The 17,599-nt window shown below is 41.2% G+C and overlaps 2 protein-coding genes across 5 annotated transcripts in view; one reads left to right on the top strand and one right to left on the bottom strand.

Moving 5' to 3' along the window:
• VPS18 (VPS18 core subunit of CORVET and HOPS complexes) overlaps nt 1-2,421 on the top strand; it is a 42,976-nt gene extending 40,555 nt beyond the window's left edge. For all 4 annotated transcript variants that reach the window (XM_085857535.1, XM_085857536.1, XM_085857537.1 and 1 more), the window contains one exon: nt 1,137-2,421. In XM_085857535.1, coding sequence (XP_085713661.1) covers nt 1,137-1,868 — 732 coding nt within the window. In that variant the 3' untranslated portion in view covers nt 1,869-2,421. The remainder of the gene's footprint in view (nt 1-1,136) is intronic.
• LOC147011657 (arf-GAP with Rho-GAP domain, ANK repeat and PH domain-containing protein 1-like) overlaps nt 1-17,242 on the bottom strand; it is a 97,450-nt gene extending 80,208 nt beyond the window's left edge. Inside the window, exon 1 of the mRNA XM_085857542.1 lies at nt 17,013-17,242. The gene's annotated coding sequence lies outside the window, so the exon portion shown is untranslated. The remainder of the gene's footprint in view (nt 1-17,012) is intronic.
• Nucleotides 17,243-17,599: the final 357 nt, after the last annotated feature.

Below are 17,599 nucleotides of genomic sequence, written 5' to 3'. Positions count from 1 at the left end.
AAACTTGATGGATGAGTTGGGTCGGTGACGAGAGCAAGCCGGTTCGATTTTGGTTCAGGTCTGGATTCAGATCCGGCCTATCAGTGAGATACAAAACGTAAACTGTTCAGCTTGGCGGAGGTATGCGATCTACGGAGTGCCGTTCTAGTTTGTTCTGAGACTAGTCACTAGTAATATCAAAGTTTTGGGTCAAAGTCTCGGGTCACGGGTAAGGTCAAAGTTCAACGAAGCCTCAGGGAAAAAATTAACATTTCCTGTTTTTGATTTATCACATGAAGAATGTGATCAATAAATCGGGCTTAGAAAGAACTTCAAAATGACATATACTTGAGTTCTCTTCATTGTAAAAATGAGGAAGTTATGCCCGGTTTTAGTGATTTCCCTCCCCACCCATCACCACCGCCCCCCCAATAATGCAGTGCAAATCTCTGTTGATGACGCATGTCTTGGAAACCTGGTGAGCTACAGAGCTGAAAATCTGCATGGTTTGTTCAATGATATCTTCCTCTGTACCAAATTTATTTGAAATCTGAGAAGGGGAGGTTTTCTGGGTGTGTTGATTTCACACAGATCAACTCTTGGGACAAAAAGACAATGAAGTGAAGTTGAGCTTTTAGCCTAGGTTTTGGGAATGGAAACTGAGCATGTGTTTGGATAATCAGTAAAGCAAGAGCTCAGACTGGAATACCTTATTGGGCAACCTCAGCCTCTTCCTACCTTTTGTTTTGCAACTCACAAGAATATATTCATCCTGAACATAAAATCATCTGGTCTTTGCAATGTTTTCCAAATTGCCTTTGCATTGTTTCCTGTGTTTTTTGAAATCGTATTATTTCCTGATTTGTTGCTCTCAATCTATTGGATGCACTTCTTCCCTGACTTGGATGCACAGAAATTAAGGGAATCATGTTTTGCAAGAAATCTAGATGTAGGAAAAGTCATTTCTTTCCTTTTTGTCTGCACACTTGCCAAGCATTGCACAACCACTGCCGAACTTAAATATTGATTTTTAAAAGTATTTTGATGGAGATGTTTTTTTTTCTTATTTGGTTCAGCAGCATGACGATAAAGAATGTTTGGGTTGAATAGAAAGTTTTTGTGCTGAATTTGACTTCTTTATAATGATTGCCTGATAGGTGGATGTGGAGTTGGCAAAGCATAATGCTGACCGACCAGAGGAGGATGATGAACTGCGCAGGAAACTCTGGTTGAAGATTGCATCTCATGCAGTGGAAACTGGACAAGATGTGCAGCAGGCCATGGCCTGCCTTCCCAACTGTCACCTACTCAAGATAGAGGATGTCCTGCCTTTCTTCCCTGACTTTGTAACGATTGATCACTTCAAAGAGGCAATTTGCAGCTCCTTGCAAGATTACAACCAGCACATCGAGGAACTGAAGGTGGAGATGGAGGAGGCAACAGAGAGTGCATTACGAATCCGTGATGACATAAAGGAGGTACGGAACAGACACGGTGCGGTAGGTGCACAAGACCGTTGCACCTCATGCGGATTTCCACTTCTTAGCCGTGGATTCTTCCTCTTTCTGTGTGGCCATCGGTTCCACGCAGACTGTCTTGCCCGGGAGGTCTTTCCACATCTCTCTAGTGCCAAAAAGACTGCATTGGATGAGCTTCAGCAACGGCTTGGTGACAGTGGCACACCGGCGCCTGGAAAAACCCGCAGGCACATCCATCGGGGTGAGGATGAAGGATCGACTGCAGCAGATAAGGAGCAACTGTCACGGGAGCAATTGAAGCAGGAAATAGATGACATAATTGCTGCAGAGTGTATTTATTGCGGAGACATCATGATAAAATCCATTGACAAGCCCTTGGTGGAAGAGGCTGAGATGTCTGGCTGGTTGTAGGTTTTTGTTGTTGTCGTCATCGTTATGCATTGTTGAGCTTGTGCAGCTGGAGGTTGGCATCAGATATCATTGGATTGGTTTTGAATTGCACCATTGTATGATAAATTGTGATTTTGTTTAGAAAACCAGTTACTTTGATTTCTCATAATTCATTCCTTGAAAGCTGCAAATGTTTTTTTTTGTTTTTGTTTTTTTTACTCTTTCCTAATTACCAGTATTACAGGTGCAATGCTTTTGTTTACAATTCTAATTTTGTCACACTGCAGAGTATGTGATTAATTGGCCTAATTTTAAATATTCTGCTTTTCTCTAATGGTTTGATAAGGCACATTTGCCAACGTTCATTAAAAGAAAATCTCGAACAGTGCTGAAAGATTTAACAATACATGTGTTGATCTTCATTCTTCCATTGCACAGGAACTTGTACATCTATCTGATCCCAGTATCGCAAACGCTTTTTACTGGTGCAGCTTTACACGTTTTAAAATGATTAAATGCCAGACTGGTCGACTGAGACAAACTGTACTGAAAATAAATATTGCTCCTGCTCAGAGTCTTCAGCTGTTTTTCATGTATTTATAGAGTTTGGTGTGTGCTACCATTTTCAGCATCACACACACACACACACACACACACACACACACACACACACACACACACACACACACGCGCACCTTAACTCCTGGAACACAATAACATTTTGTTACATGGATAATGATACATAAGGAACTTTGTTTGGCACAGGAGGAGGCCATTCAGCCTATCATGCTTGCACTGCATCAACCCCAATATAAATCACCCATCCACATTACCTCCAAGTCCTGCCAATATCCCCATTCCCCTCTATCTCCAATGCATCCATGATATAACTGTCTAATTCTTATTTAAACTTATACACCCCCTCCACTGCCGCTACCTTTCCGGGGAGACCATTCCGGGCATTAACTACTCTCCGACTGAAAGAGCCCCCTTTAAAACTGTCCTAACTCTCGTTATTCACCCTCAAGCATTGGTCCTAAGTCCTAACAATGGATACTCTGCTGAAAATCTCGACTGCACCTATCTTGTCTACACCCTCCTTCTTCCTTTACAGCCACAATTATTCCCATGTTCTTGTGCAGTTGCCCGGAGGGCGTTTTTGGCCCAAGTGAACCGTCTGGCCAGGCCTGAAGTTCGACGAAGTAGTTGTGGCAGGAATTTTTAATCTGTTCATGGTGCTGGCGATAACTTTGCCTACTCTTCACGAAGGACAACGGGGGATCTTTTTAACGTCCACCAACTAATCCCGGCAGGCAGACCACCCAATTTAACATCCATCTGAGGAACAGCTCACACGCACATTGATGAATCACCCTGGCTGTGAGACACCGGAATGACAGTTTATAGCTGGGTCGGGGTTAAAACCCAGGCAAGACAGGTTAGAGTCGAATGTGCGTACCTCTTGGCCATCCTGTCAGCCTTGTCCACTTCCTTCATTATCTTAAACTTCTCAATCATATCCCCCTCCTAATCGCTTCCCAATGTATAAAGGCCTGTCTCCTTCAACCATTCCTCATAGCTTAGTTTTGCATATCTAGTGAGCCCTGGATTCAATCTCGTAGCCTGACACTGAGCCCTCCTTCGTATGAAGAAATTGGGTCGAAATTCATTTAAAAATTTTCTCACCCCACACTAGCGTCTTCCACTCCACCCCCACAGTTCAGAATAAGACTCCTTCAAGCTGGGACATGAAACCAAGGATCATGGGAGAGCAAGGTGGCAGAGGGTGGGTTCTGGAGGCAGAGGCAACGAATGTCCTGACATTGGAGTCATGGGGCAACAGTTGGATGAAACCAGCAAAGGAATCATGAGGACCAAGGGAACTGTGATGTAATTGTACACGTTCTAAAAGAGTTTGTGCAGAAAACCCCTTTTAAAAGGAGCAATTTTCCGTTTGCGAGTGTGGATCGTGACTTTGATGTTGCATGCCCACAATGACATCACGCAACCTACTAGATAACTTTGCCCACAAGGCCACATATAACTATATATATATATATATATATATATATATATATATATATATATATATATATATATATATATATATATATATATATATATATATATATATATATATATATATATATATATATATATATATATATATATATATATATATATATATATATATATATATATATATATATATATATATGAACTTGAAAGCAGATGAGTGCCAGTGCACACCATGGTTCAGACATTCAACCTTTTGTGGATTGTTTCATCATCATCATCATCATCATCCGTATTTTCAGTCCATGCTGGACGAAAGCCTCAGCATGTTGACGCCATGTTGCTCCATCTCTTGATTTGTTGTTCCAATTGACTCTTCCCCAATATTTAGCCTGCGCTTCCAAAGCGAAAAGTGGGGTTAAGCGATCGTCCCATACATGCGTACATGCGCGTCTGCATTTTCCCTTTTCTCTGGAACTGCTTGTCGGATTGACACAAAATTGTCACTATTGGTACGACTACTCATGCAGAATATTTTAATGATAATTATGTCGTCATAGGTCACATGGTGTGGCAGCCATGTTGGAAAAAAAAATGAGAAACGAAGTCCATTTTCTCTAAGCTTTCTTCTGTAACAACAATATCGTCTGCAAATCTTGGTTAAACTTTTCTCCATTAATATTTGCACCCTTATCTTCCTACTGAAGTGATCAAAATATGTACACCAGACAGACAGTGATAGTCCAGGCAAAATAAGGTTTGATCGGGAACAAATTGCAACAGAATTTTTTTTAGCACAATGCATTTCTATGAGGTCCCCACAACACCATACTAAAAGTCCTAAGAAATCCCTGTTGCGGAAATACGTCTAATTTGCATAAATCCAATATGATGCCCAATTATCAATATTGTGCCATATATTTGCTCACAGATGACATATTTAGGTGATTTCAACTTCTAGAATGGGTATTTTGTATACAAGGATGCATTTAGAATACTTTTAAACTTCCCTGGAACAAAATCTCATTTGCATAAATCCAATATGGCCACCAAATATCAATATTTTGCCACATCTTTGCTCTTGGATGATATATTTGAGCCATTTCAACTTGTAGTATATATCTTTTGCATACAAGAATGAATTTAGAGTATTTCACAATTTTTTTGGATGTATTTTGAGACATCTCATTTGCATAAATCCAATTTGGCTGCCAAATATCAATATTTTGCTATATATTTACTCTCAGACAACAGGTTTTAGCGGTTTATATTTCTAGAATATTTGAGGGGATCAAAGGGTAAATTTGGGATAGTTTAATATTTTGATTGGATGGGTTTAAATGAAATGATGGATGAATTTAATAAAATCCAATATGGCCACCAAATATTGATATTTTGTGATCAAATTTATGACAGTCACTTCTTTGGTGAGTGTTTCATTGCAGGCATATTAATACCCTACTGAAGATGCCCATCAAGGTCATCATTATAATCATCAGTAAAATCTGGTAGCTGTGAGTTGGCACAACTTGTCCCACTGCATTCTCCACAAACAGCACTGCAATGCAGACTATACTTTCTGCATGTGCACCTCCTTTTGTATTACAGTCTGTTTTACAGTTACGGCAGATGACATCCAGTAGTTTTGATGGGGCTGCAAGCTGGTCAGTTTGTATTGGCAAACATGGTCCATCCACCATGTGCCATCCCCATTCTTCCGGCTTCATATTGATGCTTCTTCCTTTCCACTCCATCATCTGATAATGTACACGGAGGCTGTGATACTTTTCAGCTGCTGAGGTTGGGGGTAGAGTTTGAGGTTCTACATGAGATGTGCTCTTGGAAACCTTCTCACAAAATCGCCTGTATCGTAAAGTGTCCAGTCCTTGTTCTTTGGCACCACCATATAATGACACAAGTGCTTTTTCTCCTACTGCAATAATGTCCTGTTTTGCCACATGTCCTTCTTGGCTGAACACCTTAGCTTGCTGACGGAACAGGGCAACGCTCTTGATCTTCCTTACTGCTAAACCCTTTCCCAATCCAAACAGGCGAGAATTTATATCGCAGCCAAGGATTGCATGGATAAATAACACATGGTCACAAACATCAGGACCAAGAAATTCCTTAGACTGCTTTATGCACCATATCCTGGTCTTTTTTGCTGATTCCCTGGGCTCTGGGGCCAGGAACAAGTCATGTGCAGTTCAGCATGATGCAGTAGAAGGATGAGCAAGTCCATGTCATCTCCTACCAGGACAGCGTCTGATTCTAGCAGATGCAACAGGTTTGGACAATGAGCACATCAGCATCATGCTTTGCATGATCTATATTACACCCAGCCCGCTCTAGTTTGTCACTAAGATAAACAATAAATCGCTGTTTGTTTGTCACATTTTTCAAGAATTCCTCCTTCTTGGACTGTATAACCATTCCACCAGTGAAGTTTACTGTCATGCCTGAACAAGCCCCTGTCCTCATGTGCGTGGCATCTTTTGTTGTTGGACCGTCTTGGTATCCATCAAAGATAATGGTAGCAGCCCCATATTTATGTGTAACATATGTGACATAAAGCTGACTGACACTCTCATATGTGGAACCTCTTGGCCATGGAAGACGATGAAGTAGTGCACCACCATCGAGAATATACTGGACATTTCCAATTGGTTCTCGTTGCTCCCCTTGCGGGTCTTCCAACTTTGAACCTTTTTGCTATGTCCCCAGTATCCACAGGTAGTTTACTGGGAATATTCTTCCCAGTCCTAAAATTACTACTGCACTGCTGATGGTATATTGCATCTGATGCATGTAGATCATTCACTGATGCCAGTCTACGTGACACCACTTCAGACCACTTGTCATTCCTGGAATGGCAAATCTGAAGCACGGTGTCCTGAAAGTCTGTTGTTCTGACTGGAAATATATCAGCCTCTCTCCGTTTCTTATCATATTTCGCAGGTTGTCCACAGAACATGCAGTGCTCTTGAAAACTGAATGTTTTTTTTCACTGAACGCAGATCACATCGTGTCTCAATTGGTTGTTGATGAGAGGCTGTGTCACGAGCAATGTTCTCGGCTTTACAGTACCTGCGACGACATTCCACATGTACCTTTTCTCCTGGAACAGTTCTCAAGTCACTCCCACGTTGCTCACTTGCACGATTCACCCCATCACTGCCTTTTGTTTGCAGAACAACAGTCGGTCGGTCTTGTGTCAGATGTTGTTTCTTTACATATGCAACACCTCTCCATTATTGTTGATACATAACACAGCATTCAACTTTGGTTTATCTGAAAGAAAGATGATATATTTACACAGAGAACTAGTGGAATATTAAATTAGTCAAAATTGCAAATAGATTTTTATTGTTATTATTATTTATTTCCAGCAAAGCAGTACATACAAGTTAAAGATTAGCCGAGCTCAAACTATATTTTAAAGTTGTTTACTTTTGTACAATATGACCTTTATTTATATGAGAGCAAACATAATAACATTAACCAAAAATTACCAATGAATGCCAACATATTTGATTATATTTAAACACCCATTAGAGATCTCCTTAAAACATTTTATAAACTTATAAATTGAAATAAATAACAAGTATACCGACTTAATATATTAAACATGTTAAAACCACCCATTAGGAGCCCCTTGGTAAGGACCCTGTCACACCTTTACGTTTTGCCAGCGTATGGCAACGTATCAAAATGTATGTAAAACGTTGGCGTACGCTGAACTATTGATGGTTTTTTTCAGTTTTGGGCGTATTCATAACGAGTTGGACATATGCATAACGTATTAGTAATGTACACAGAACGTTTCGATAACTTATAGATAATTTATACCAACGAATGCTTCGCGTGTTGTCGGCGTTCACAACTTATGCATAGTGTGTGGCAGAGTATCGCCGACGATCACGTGGCGTAGCCTCTTAAAAGGCTGCCGCTCGACGATTCAAATCATAACCGCACTAGAAATCGAAGTGTCTACTCACCATGGAGTCTGAAACACTGAAGGGTTCCTCCTGTGAACCCCATTTTTATATACCAATTCCCCTAAACGCTGCCAATACGCCATTATACGGTAGCTGTAAGTTAGAAACACGTTCAGCAAGTTCTGTGGTCGTCCGGAAGACGTCAAATAAGTCTACATACGTCACACATAGGTTCAAAGCACGTTATTCATAGGTTAGAAAAAAGTTTCGGGTACGCTAGACATTACGTCGACGTATTTCGACTTATGAGTTACAAGTAATGTGTGTCGACGTGTGTCAACGATCGCATAACGTGCCTACAACTTATGGCCAGCGTATGCGGAACGTGTGAGTCATACACTGAGCACGTGGAAAATTTTGAGCATGCTTAAAATTTGTCGACGAGCTCGGCATACTACGACGTATGCCAGCGTGCTTCAGCGTGCTCTTAACGTATACAAAACTTACCCATAACGTATTTGACGTGTACCAGCGTATTCGCCAAACTTTTCATACGTCGGCATACGCTGGCTAAAACATCAAGGTGTGACAGGGCCTTAAGCTGGTTAGTTTAGCATCTCATATGTATAACTTATTTCTGTAATAAAATGGGTAATTTGTCAATTTGATGTAACCTATGTAATTAATTTAAGGAATGTAATAACAATATTCAAGTTTTTAACAGGTTACTCACCTTAATTTGCCTTTCTTGTGTAGAACATGATGATAGCATCCATGTTGGAACTTCCATTGAAACAGCCAAAAGGGGATTTCCCATGTGGATTTTCCAGGATTTCCCAGGGATTCCACCAGATTGCACCATTAAGTGAGGGATACCTCAGGGGGATTGTAAAATAGCAACATATATCATGATGTATGTAGAAACAATAACATAATTAACCTCAAATTTGACCAGAGTCCACCAAATATTAGTTTTGGGTCAAGCCATTTTTATTGCGGATATCATGGATTCCAAGCAAATTATATTTGGTGGTCAGTTGGAATTATGCAAATGAGCTTTTTATCTGGTTAAATACTGGAGTGTCCTAGATGCATCCAATGAAATTTTTAAGTATTACAAATGCATCCTTGGATCCAAAGATCTCATTATAGAAATTTAAATCACTAAAATACATCATCTGGACGATATTTGGCGGCCATATTAGATTTATGCAAATGAGATTTTGTTCCAGGGAAGTTTAAAAGTATGCTAAATGCATCCTTATATACAAAATACCCATTCTAGAAGTTGAAATCACTCAAATATGTCATCTGTGAGCAAAGATATGGCACAATATTGATAATTGGCCGCCATATTGGATTTATGCAAATTAGACGTATTTCCGCAACAGGGATTTCTTAGGACTTTTAGTATGGTGTTCTGGGGACCTCATAGAAATGCATTGTGCTAAAAAAAATTATGTTGCAATTTGTTCCTGATCAAGTGAAAAAATGGGCTGGATTGCCTGGACTATGAATAATTTTGGTAGAGATCATGTCACCTTGTCATACTTCTTGTTTGATCTTGATCTTATCACTTCCTTTGTGCAGTGTCACTGTAGTTGTACAATCTGTGCAAATATATATATATATATATATATATATATATATGTAAAGAGGAAAGTTTGTTTGTTTGTTACTTGCAAAATCTAAGATTTTTCAAGTATATTGGTCAGTCGATTTTGTTATTCTGTCAGTCTGTCTTTATCGGCACAATTCTAAACCGATTGTCATGAACTTTGCAAAGTTGAAGAGATAGTCTCAACTGAGAAGCCCATTGATTTTGAGGTGAAAGGTCATCTTGAGGTCAATTTTCTAAAATCGCTATTTTTCATCCGATTGCCTTAAAATTTGAATAAGATTTGCACATTGCATCACTGAATTGGGAAACCAACTATTTTTAAGGTCAAGGGTCAACTCAAGGTCAACTTTCTAAAATCATCAAATTTCATCTGAAAAATTGTCAATTTTCATCTAATTAACCTGAAAATTTTGCAACAATTGCATTGTACATTGCTGAATTTGGAAACCAACTATTTTTGAAGTCAACAGGTCAACTCAAGGTCAAACTTCTAAAATCATCAATTTCAATCTGAAAAATAATCAATTTTCATCCGATTGACCTGAGCTTTGATTAAGATTGTAAATTTTAATCTTAATGAAATGGACAATTTGATGTATCCATGGCAACATTTTGGAGAGGGGGGGGTGGATTTTGCAAGTATCGTGTTCTGCACGACGTTTTTTCTTGTTTGTTCATTTATGCATTCGGACCCTGCAGGAAACAGTGCAACCAAACGTTGCATGGTCTCCACTTTCATCCAGAGGAAGGTCAAGGGCTATGTTTGGATAACGAAAAAAATTTAATAATAATTATAATAAAATTTTAAACAATCAGATAATTGGCCTTCAGACCTCGTTCGGGCCTTTTGCTAATACACTGTCTTGCTTTTTTTCCTGGGAGCAATCGAGCACATAATATGTTTTGTGAAGATAGTATGTTGAGGTTGTATATCGTGATTTGTTGTCAACAATGCAAATGTAATTATTATGGTTTTAACCTGTGCACCTGTTATGAAAAAGATTGCTTTACACATGTTTCTTATAACACCTCCATGTTCAGGCCTTGAGTGAGTATGTGTTCTTCTACATTTCTTGGGAGTGATCGAGTAATATGTTTTATGAAGATCGTTGCAGTGATTTGTTGTATTTGAAAAATAAAAAAAAATAATAAAAGAATGGAAAGCGGTCCAAGTACATTTTGCAGTGCCCAAGATTGGTAATTCGTACAAAACCATCAGGCCAACATTCCCCAATTTGTCATGCAGAAAATATTTAAATACATATTTCAGTGAATTTCCCTGGGCAACGCCAGGTACTTCAGCAAGTCCAACGTATTTCCTTTGCACTCTGTGTTGACATGAATGCATCTTGCACTGTGTTTTTACAGTCGAATGCCTTCTCATTGTCTACAAATACCATGCAGAGAGGTTTTATTATATTCTGGACATTTTTCTTCAGTTCGTTGATGTGTATATGGTCAATGGTGGAATATACACTTCTGAAGCCTGGTTGCTCTTTTGGTTGGTTGCTATCTAGAACACCTTCCATTCAATTGGTCAGGACCCGTGTGAAAAGTATATATATATATATATATATATATATATATATATATATATATATATATATATATATATATATATATATATATATATATATATATATATATATATTTGAAAGTTGGCTGATTGGACGATAGTTCTTAAGATCTTGTTTGTCTCCCTTTTTGAAGAGGATAATCATATTTACTTGTTTCCATTGTTTTGGAACTTTCTCATGTCTTAAGCAAGCTGTATGTAATTTAAGAAGCTGTACTGTGATAGTGTCTTCTCCTTCCATAATTGTATCTATCAATATTAAGGACATCGCCTCTGGATAACTTCAAGAGGGTGGAGTATCCCGAGAGACCACGGATGCCATCTACAACCTATAACTCGGGCCGGATCTTTACGCCCAGAGTCGGTTTACCGTTCTGGTGAGTTAAGCATGGCTGACGGGGAACTGAGCCAGCGCACTACACGGCAATTAATTACTTGGCTGAGCAAACCAATGCCACATGCCGCATTATGATGGCGACCATTACTGCTGGAGCCTCGGACCAGTTGCCCTCTGGGGACGCTATCTCAGACCAACCACAATCAGGATAAATCAAGACAGATATGAACACTTTCATGAATTTATTATACAGGCTAATAAAGAAATGAAAGATCAGAAAATGATGGGAAGAATGACGGGGAGATAATAATCAATGAGAAAATTACAGGATCACTGAAACATCAAAAATGATGTGAAAATGAGACACGAATGGCAAGTAATTCAACCCAAGAGAAACAAATATATATTTGCCCTTACTCTTATGCGATCATACCCACCCCAAAGCACTTACAACAATCACTTACCATGAAATACAATACTTGATCAATACACCTGAGGAATGACACAGAAAGATGGGTAGAGGGTAGAGATTATAGAAGATAAAATAATGGGGACTATAACTTGCCCTCAACCAACCTGCAGTTGCTTTGAACAGTTGGAGCGACGAACTGCTCCTACCGGAGCGACTGTGCTTTACCGGTTGGGGCGACCATCACCTCGGCCCGGCGCCTGAACTCGCTCCTCGCGCTCCCTTCATGTGGCAGAGCCCTGATGCTCTGGTATCTGTGTCAGAGCGCGTCCGACCTGCACGATGTTCTTTGGCTCCACGATGGCATGTTCCATTCAAATATATGGGGATTTACGTTAAGGGTGGCGCTGTCCTAGCTGTGGTACTGAAGGCATCGCACCGGGACCGTGTCGTGTGGAAGCCACCATGGAGAAAAGCAAATGGAAAGAAGTGAAAAGAGGGAAGAAGTGCGAAGAAAAAGAAAACGTACGTGGTGAAACGCATGGAGTGCAAAAGAGAAAAGTGTGAGGTGTGAGGAAAAGCAAGAAACTCTGTTCTGTGGACACAAACTGCAAGGAGGGAAATGTCGAGGGAGAACGGCTCTCTTTCTTGCTATGATGTCCTGCCTGTGAGAGAGGGTGAACTGAGTGGACTCTGCCTTTTTATCATCTCCAGTCCGTGGGTGGGCACTCCATCCAAGCAGCTAGAACCTCCAGCATCATCTCCTCATTGGCCCAGCTGTGCCCCGTTCGTACCACGTAGTGGGTTGTGTTGTGGAGACCCTACCCTGCTCACCAAACTCTCTTCCTATGGTGTCCAACGCCATCTCCACTCATGGTTCACATACTTCCTCTCCTGTCACAGTCAACGTGTGGCCCTAAATGGAGTTCTTTCATCCCCTCTTCCTGTCCAGGCTGGAGTTCCTCAAGGCAGCATTTTGGACCCTGTTCTTTTTCTGGTTTTAATCAATGATCTCTCCGACTCTCTGGAAAATCCTCTTTATGTCTCTGCTGATGACTGCACCCTCTGCTGTACCATCTGTCATCCCTCAGACCGGCAAGCAGCAGCTTCTTGGCTCACTGTAGATCTGGGTAAAATCACAAACTGGTCCAACACATGGAACATGTCTTTCAATCCGGACAAATCTCACACTCTCACTATGTCTCTCTGAAAGGACCATTTTGAACCCCCCCCCCCCCCCCAATCCACTTTCTCAACAATCTTCTGGAAGAAGTCCTTTCTTTCAAGCTTCTGGGTCTCAATATCTGCCATGACCTTTCCTGGGAAAGCCACATTTCCAACCTGGCCTCCAAAACCAGTCGCTGACTGGGAATCCTCCGTCGTGCAAAGTACTTCCTCGGTCCACCTCAGCTCCTGACCACACACAGCTTTTGTCCGCAGCCTGATGGAGTACTGCTCTCCCCTCTGGGCTGGTGCTCCTGCCTCCCACCTTTCTCAGCTTCACGCTGTGGAAACCAAGGCATTTAGAATCATTGGTATCTCCCGTGATGAGGCTGAGTCTTTGGGCCTCTCACTCTCTCACCACAGGCAGGTCGGTGGTCTTTCTGTCTTCTGCCGTCTCCTCTCCGGTCTCACCCCTCCCCCCCCCCCGCTCTGTCTGCGATATGTCCCCACCATATTCCTGCAGGGTGCTCAATGTCAGCTAACAACCCCCTTCTGGTAAAACTACCAAAATCATGAATCTCTGCTCATCTTCACTCTTTCATTCCTCTTTTTTCCCACCTTTGGAATAAACTCCCACACTCTCTTCAATCCCATTCTTCCCTCCAGGCCTTCAAAACAGCTGTTCATCGCCATCTCTTATCTTCCCCCATCCAAAACCATGATCTTTTCTCACCCCATTAATCCACCCAAGCCCACCTCCTTCAAATTCCCTGCTTTCCTTCCTGAAAGTCCCTGTGACGTCCATCTTGTATACCCCGTTTCCCCTCCCCATCCCTCTCCCTTCCACAGATCTAATGTCTCTGTTCCCCACTGTTTTGTCCTTTCCTCTCCGCCCCTCTTGTCTCATTCCCCCCTTGCTGTGCGTTGTGTGTTCGCTCTCATACAAACCTTGTCAATGCATACAACAACAAAAAAAAAATCAGTGTGGCAAAATTATCACCAATTATTGTTGGTGTCGACATGAGTGGGGATGTTTGAATATGAAAATGAAAACACAATATCCCAAACAAATCCCATGTTAAATGAGTCTAGATGACCAGCAAGTGGATTGACATTAAAGTCTCCCAAGAAAAAGCATCATGTTTATTTTTCAATGCATGATTCATTCACAAAGTTTGTAATTTGTTCAACAAACTGATTTGGTTAGGCCTTGGAGGTCGATATATGACACCAACAATATTGTTTTTCTGCCCAGATTGTGAATTTCAATAAATACTGTTTCAATTGCACAATTCAGATAGTTCAATTCAAATGGCATTTCACACTTCACACTCATCACACCATTTGAAAACCTTTATCCCTGAGTTGGGGTCAGCATTTTTGCGGGCTCCAATAATGGTACCCTTTCTTGTGGCAATGTTTTTATGGCCGGATGCCCTTCCTGACGCCAACCCCTTAGTCACATTCGACCCAGCAGGGATAATTACCAGTATACTGGTGCTCATGTCACTGACCTTCAGAAGGATGACAGGCTGAGTCAACCCTCCTGATGCTAACTCAGCGGCCAGCAGGGCTCAAACTCAGGACCCCAAGGATCCCAAGCCCCCGCCTCAACCACTAAGCCACACCAGGCTCACACTTCACACTCCTCACTCTAATTCATGGACCGGTGTTTGTGTTTGTTTGTCACGCTACTCTTTCTACAGTTCTGGGTAGATTACATCCAGACTTGTTATGGAGGATCAACATGACCCAATGAATGTACGGGGTGTTTTTACCTTTGCCGGTGGTCTTGGGTGGGGGGGGGGTGTGAGGAGCAAATTCTCTATGTAAATGTGTATCATGTAGCACCACCTCCAGGTGGGGGAGGGTATTACAAGTCCCCACCATTTACAGTGCAGTGTTCCTGTCCCCACGTTTTCCAGTGCAGTTCGGTGTTTTGAATTGTAAGCAGTACAGTAGGTATGTTTTTGCTTCATGCACGTAACCCGGGTTAAAAATTTTTTTTTGCCTTTCCAGAGCTTGTGTTACCTATACACCGCCCAAATAAAAGTCTGCACCAGAAGAACGAGTTGCATGCTTGGAACAAGATTGCCCCGAGGGCGGGTACTCTGCTCGTCGTTAGAATATTCCTTTTTTGGAAATCAGCTCGAGTTTTATTGATCGTATTAAGTATATAGTTAAAGACTGTAACTTATTGAATTCCAAAAAGAAGTAAAAGGAATTATAGATAGATAAACGATATAACTCTTCTTCTTCTTCTTCTTTCGGCTATTCCCGTTAGGGGTCGCCACAGCGGATCATCCATATGATCCGCATAGTGATTTGACACAGGTTTTATGGCCGGATGCTCTTCCTGACGCAACCCTGGTCGCCTCTTACGACACACAGGGATATGGTACACCTATTCTAACAGGGGCATACACCGGGCCCAGTACTCTGGTACTCACTTCGCCGACCTCGGAAGGATGACAGGCTGAGTCAACCTCTTGGTGTGTATTAATGCAAGCGGCCAACGGGGCTTGAACTCAGGACCTTTTGGATACCAAACCGCTACCCTAACCACTATGCCAACACCAGGCTATGATAAATGATATAACGATACACGTCAATCAAATAGACACTTGTGGAAGTGAAAACACTTTGATTTGTCCAAGTTTTCCAAGATGCCATGACCTGATCCCTTGGGTTTGTTTTGGAAGCTCGGTGTCGTCAGTCGTGCCTTAAGCCGGTTTCTCGTGGATTGAACTTCATTCTTCCCCATCTGCTATTTTTCCATTTGAGAACTTCGTTTCTTTACCACTGGAGGTATTTGTCCATCTTGAAGAATGCAATATTAAGATGAAAAGTGAAGTAAAAAATGAAATGCATGTTTCAATAATATTATGAGTATAATAAGAGGGGTATGCCTCTGAACATTTTATTGGTTGTAAATATGTGATTATGGCAGACATTTTTGCTATCATGAAAAGTACCTGTCTTTTTATCGCTTGCTCCGCTTTCCGAGCAGCTTGCAAAGCGGTTGATCCGGAACGACTGGCTTGGAAAGCGATAGCAAGCTGCATGCGAACGGAACACACCCCCTGATGCACGTGTTTAAGCACAAGTCCGATATCGACATGAAAATTGACCCTTTGCACTAGGCGAGTGACGTCACAGCGGAAGGTAAGGCCACGCCATATTGAGTGGCAAAAAATCATGGCTACCACGCCCGTGTCACGCGAACTTCTGGGCTACTTCCATGGATTCGATGATATTTCTAAGAAGAGGTACTGCGATAAACTGAAGCTGTGTGGTCTTAGTGAAGATCCTTATATTATTTCAAAGGATAAATGGACAACAGAAAGGAAATTTTGGCCTCAAATCGTTTTCCCTAACATCTAGGTTTACCTTGTTGAAACGCCGAGTCCTTGCACTCAAGCCAGCCTGAAAGCCTTCACGAGTATGGACGCTTTACTCGTGTTATGTCGCCGGGTTTGTTAGTGACATAATCTCGACGAAAGGTGACAATAACTGTATTATCGTGAGGGCAAAGGTTAAGCCTGTTTTCTTTCATTTCACTATTATTGTATTATCGTTGTTGCTTGTTTTGTTCAGCAACCAGTGTCACTATTGTTAACCTGACTGCAGCCACAAGTTAATTTCAAGTGAAGCTCTTGTCTAAATGCTGAGTTTGTATAAAATCTTCGTTCGTCAGTTTTCTTACAGATACATGATATTTTTTCCATGACAAACATCCGGTGTAATGCCACGCTGCTGTGGATATTTCCAAGTGCTAGTTTTTTTTAATGTATTATATATATCGATGTGACTTTCTGGAGTGAAAATGTTACACTGATTTATTTTTTTTCAAATTTCTGAAATGCTATTTAAAAAACTATTTAATTTAATCTGCGATGTCATAGCAATTAGATAAGTTTTGAGGAAACAACTCAACTGTGTGCGTTAGACAGCTGTTAGAAAGGCGATCTATCCTATCTCATCCTGTCAATAAAACAAGGGATATAATGCATTTTTAATGATACAAATCAGACAATATTTTTTTTAACCACCAGCTATTTAATACCAACTACTGAAATAACGTATCAGAAATTAGTTACATACCGGAGACAAAATGAAGGCCTCACAACCAGTCAGGTTCTCCAGGTCGCCATTTTTCTCTTCTCAGAACCGATATCCAAATATTTCGTCGGTCTACTTCGGCGGGAAAGCGGTAAAATTGCCCTCCAGAGCCTTTAGTATATCGCTGAGTACATCCCGGGGCACAACAACTCTTACCCATTTGCAGAAAAAAAAAATCGCTTGCTTGGAAATAACGGTGTAGTTGAAGTGGAGACTATGGGTTGTTATGGACGCGGTAATACTTTCTTGCCACTCAATATGGCGGAACTGCCACAGTCACGTGACCGGTGACGTCATCTGAATAAGGCCTATTACACCAATAACAACAACACCAACAACACCAACAACACCAACAACACCATCAACACCAACAACACCAACACCACCAACACCACCAACACTAACACAAACAACGCCATCAACACCAACAACACCAACAACATCAACACCATCAAAACCACCATCAAAACCACCATCAACACCATCATCAACATCAACACCATCAACACCATCACCACCATCAACACCATCAACACCATCAACACCATCAACACCAACACCACCAACAC

The sequence above is a fragment of the Eptatretus burgeri genome, chromosome 15, assembly GCF_056783735.1.
Source record: "Eptatretus burgeri isolate ZD-2024b chromosome 15, Ebu_testis_v1, whole genome shotgun sequence".
NCBI classification, from domain to species: Eukaryota; Metazoa; Chordata; class Myxini; order Myxiniformes; family Myxinidae; genus Eptatretus; species Eptatretus burgeri.
Note: the sequence above shows the minus strand (reverse complement) of the source record. Positions and strands in the feature narration are given on the sequence as shown.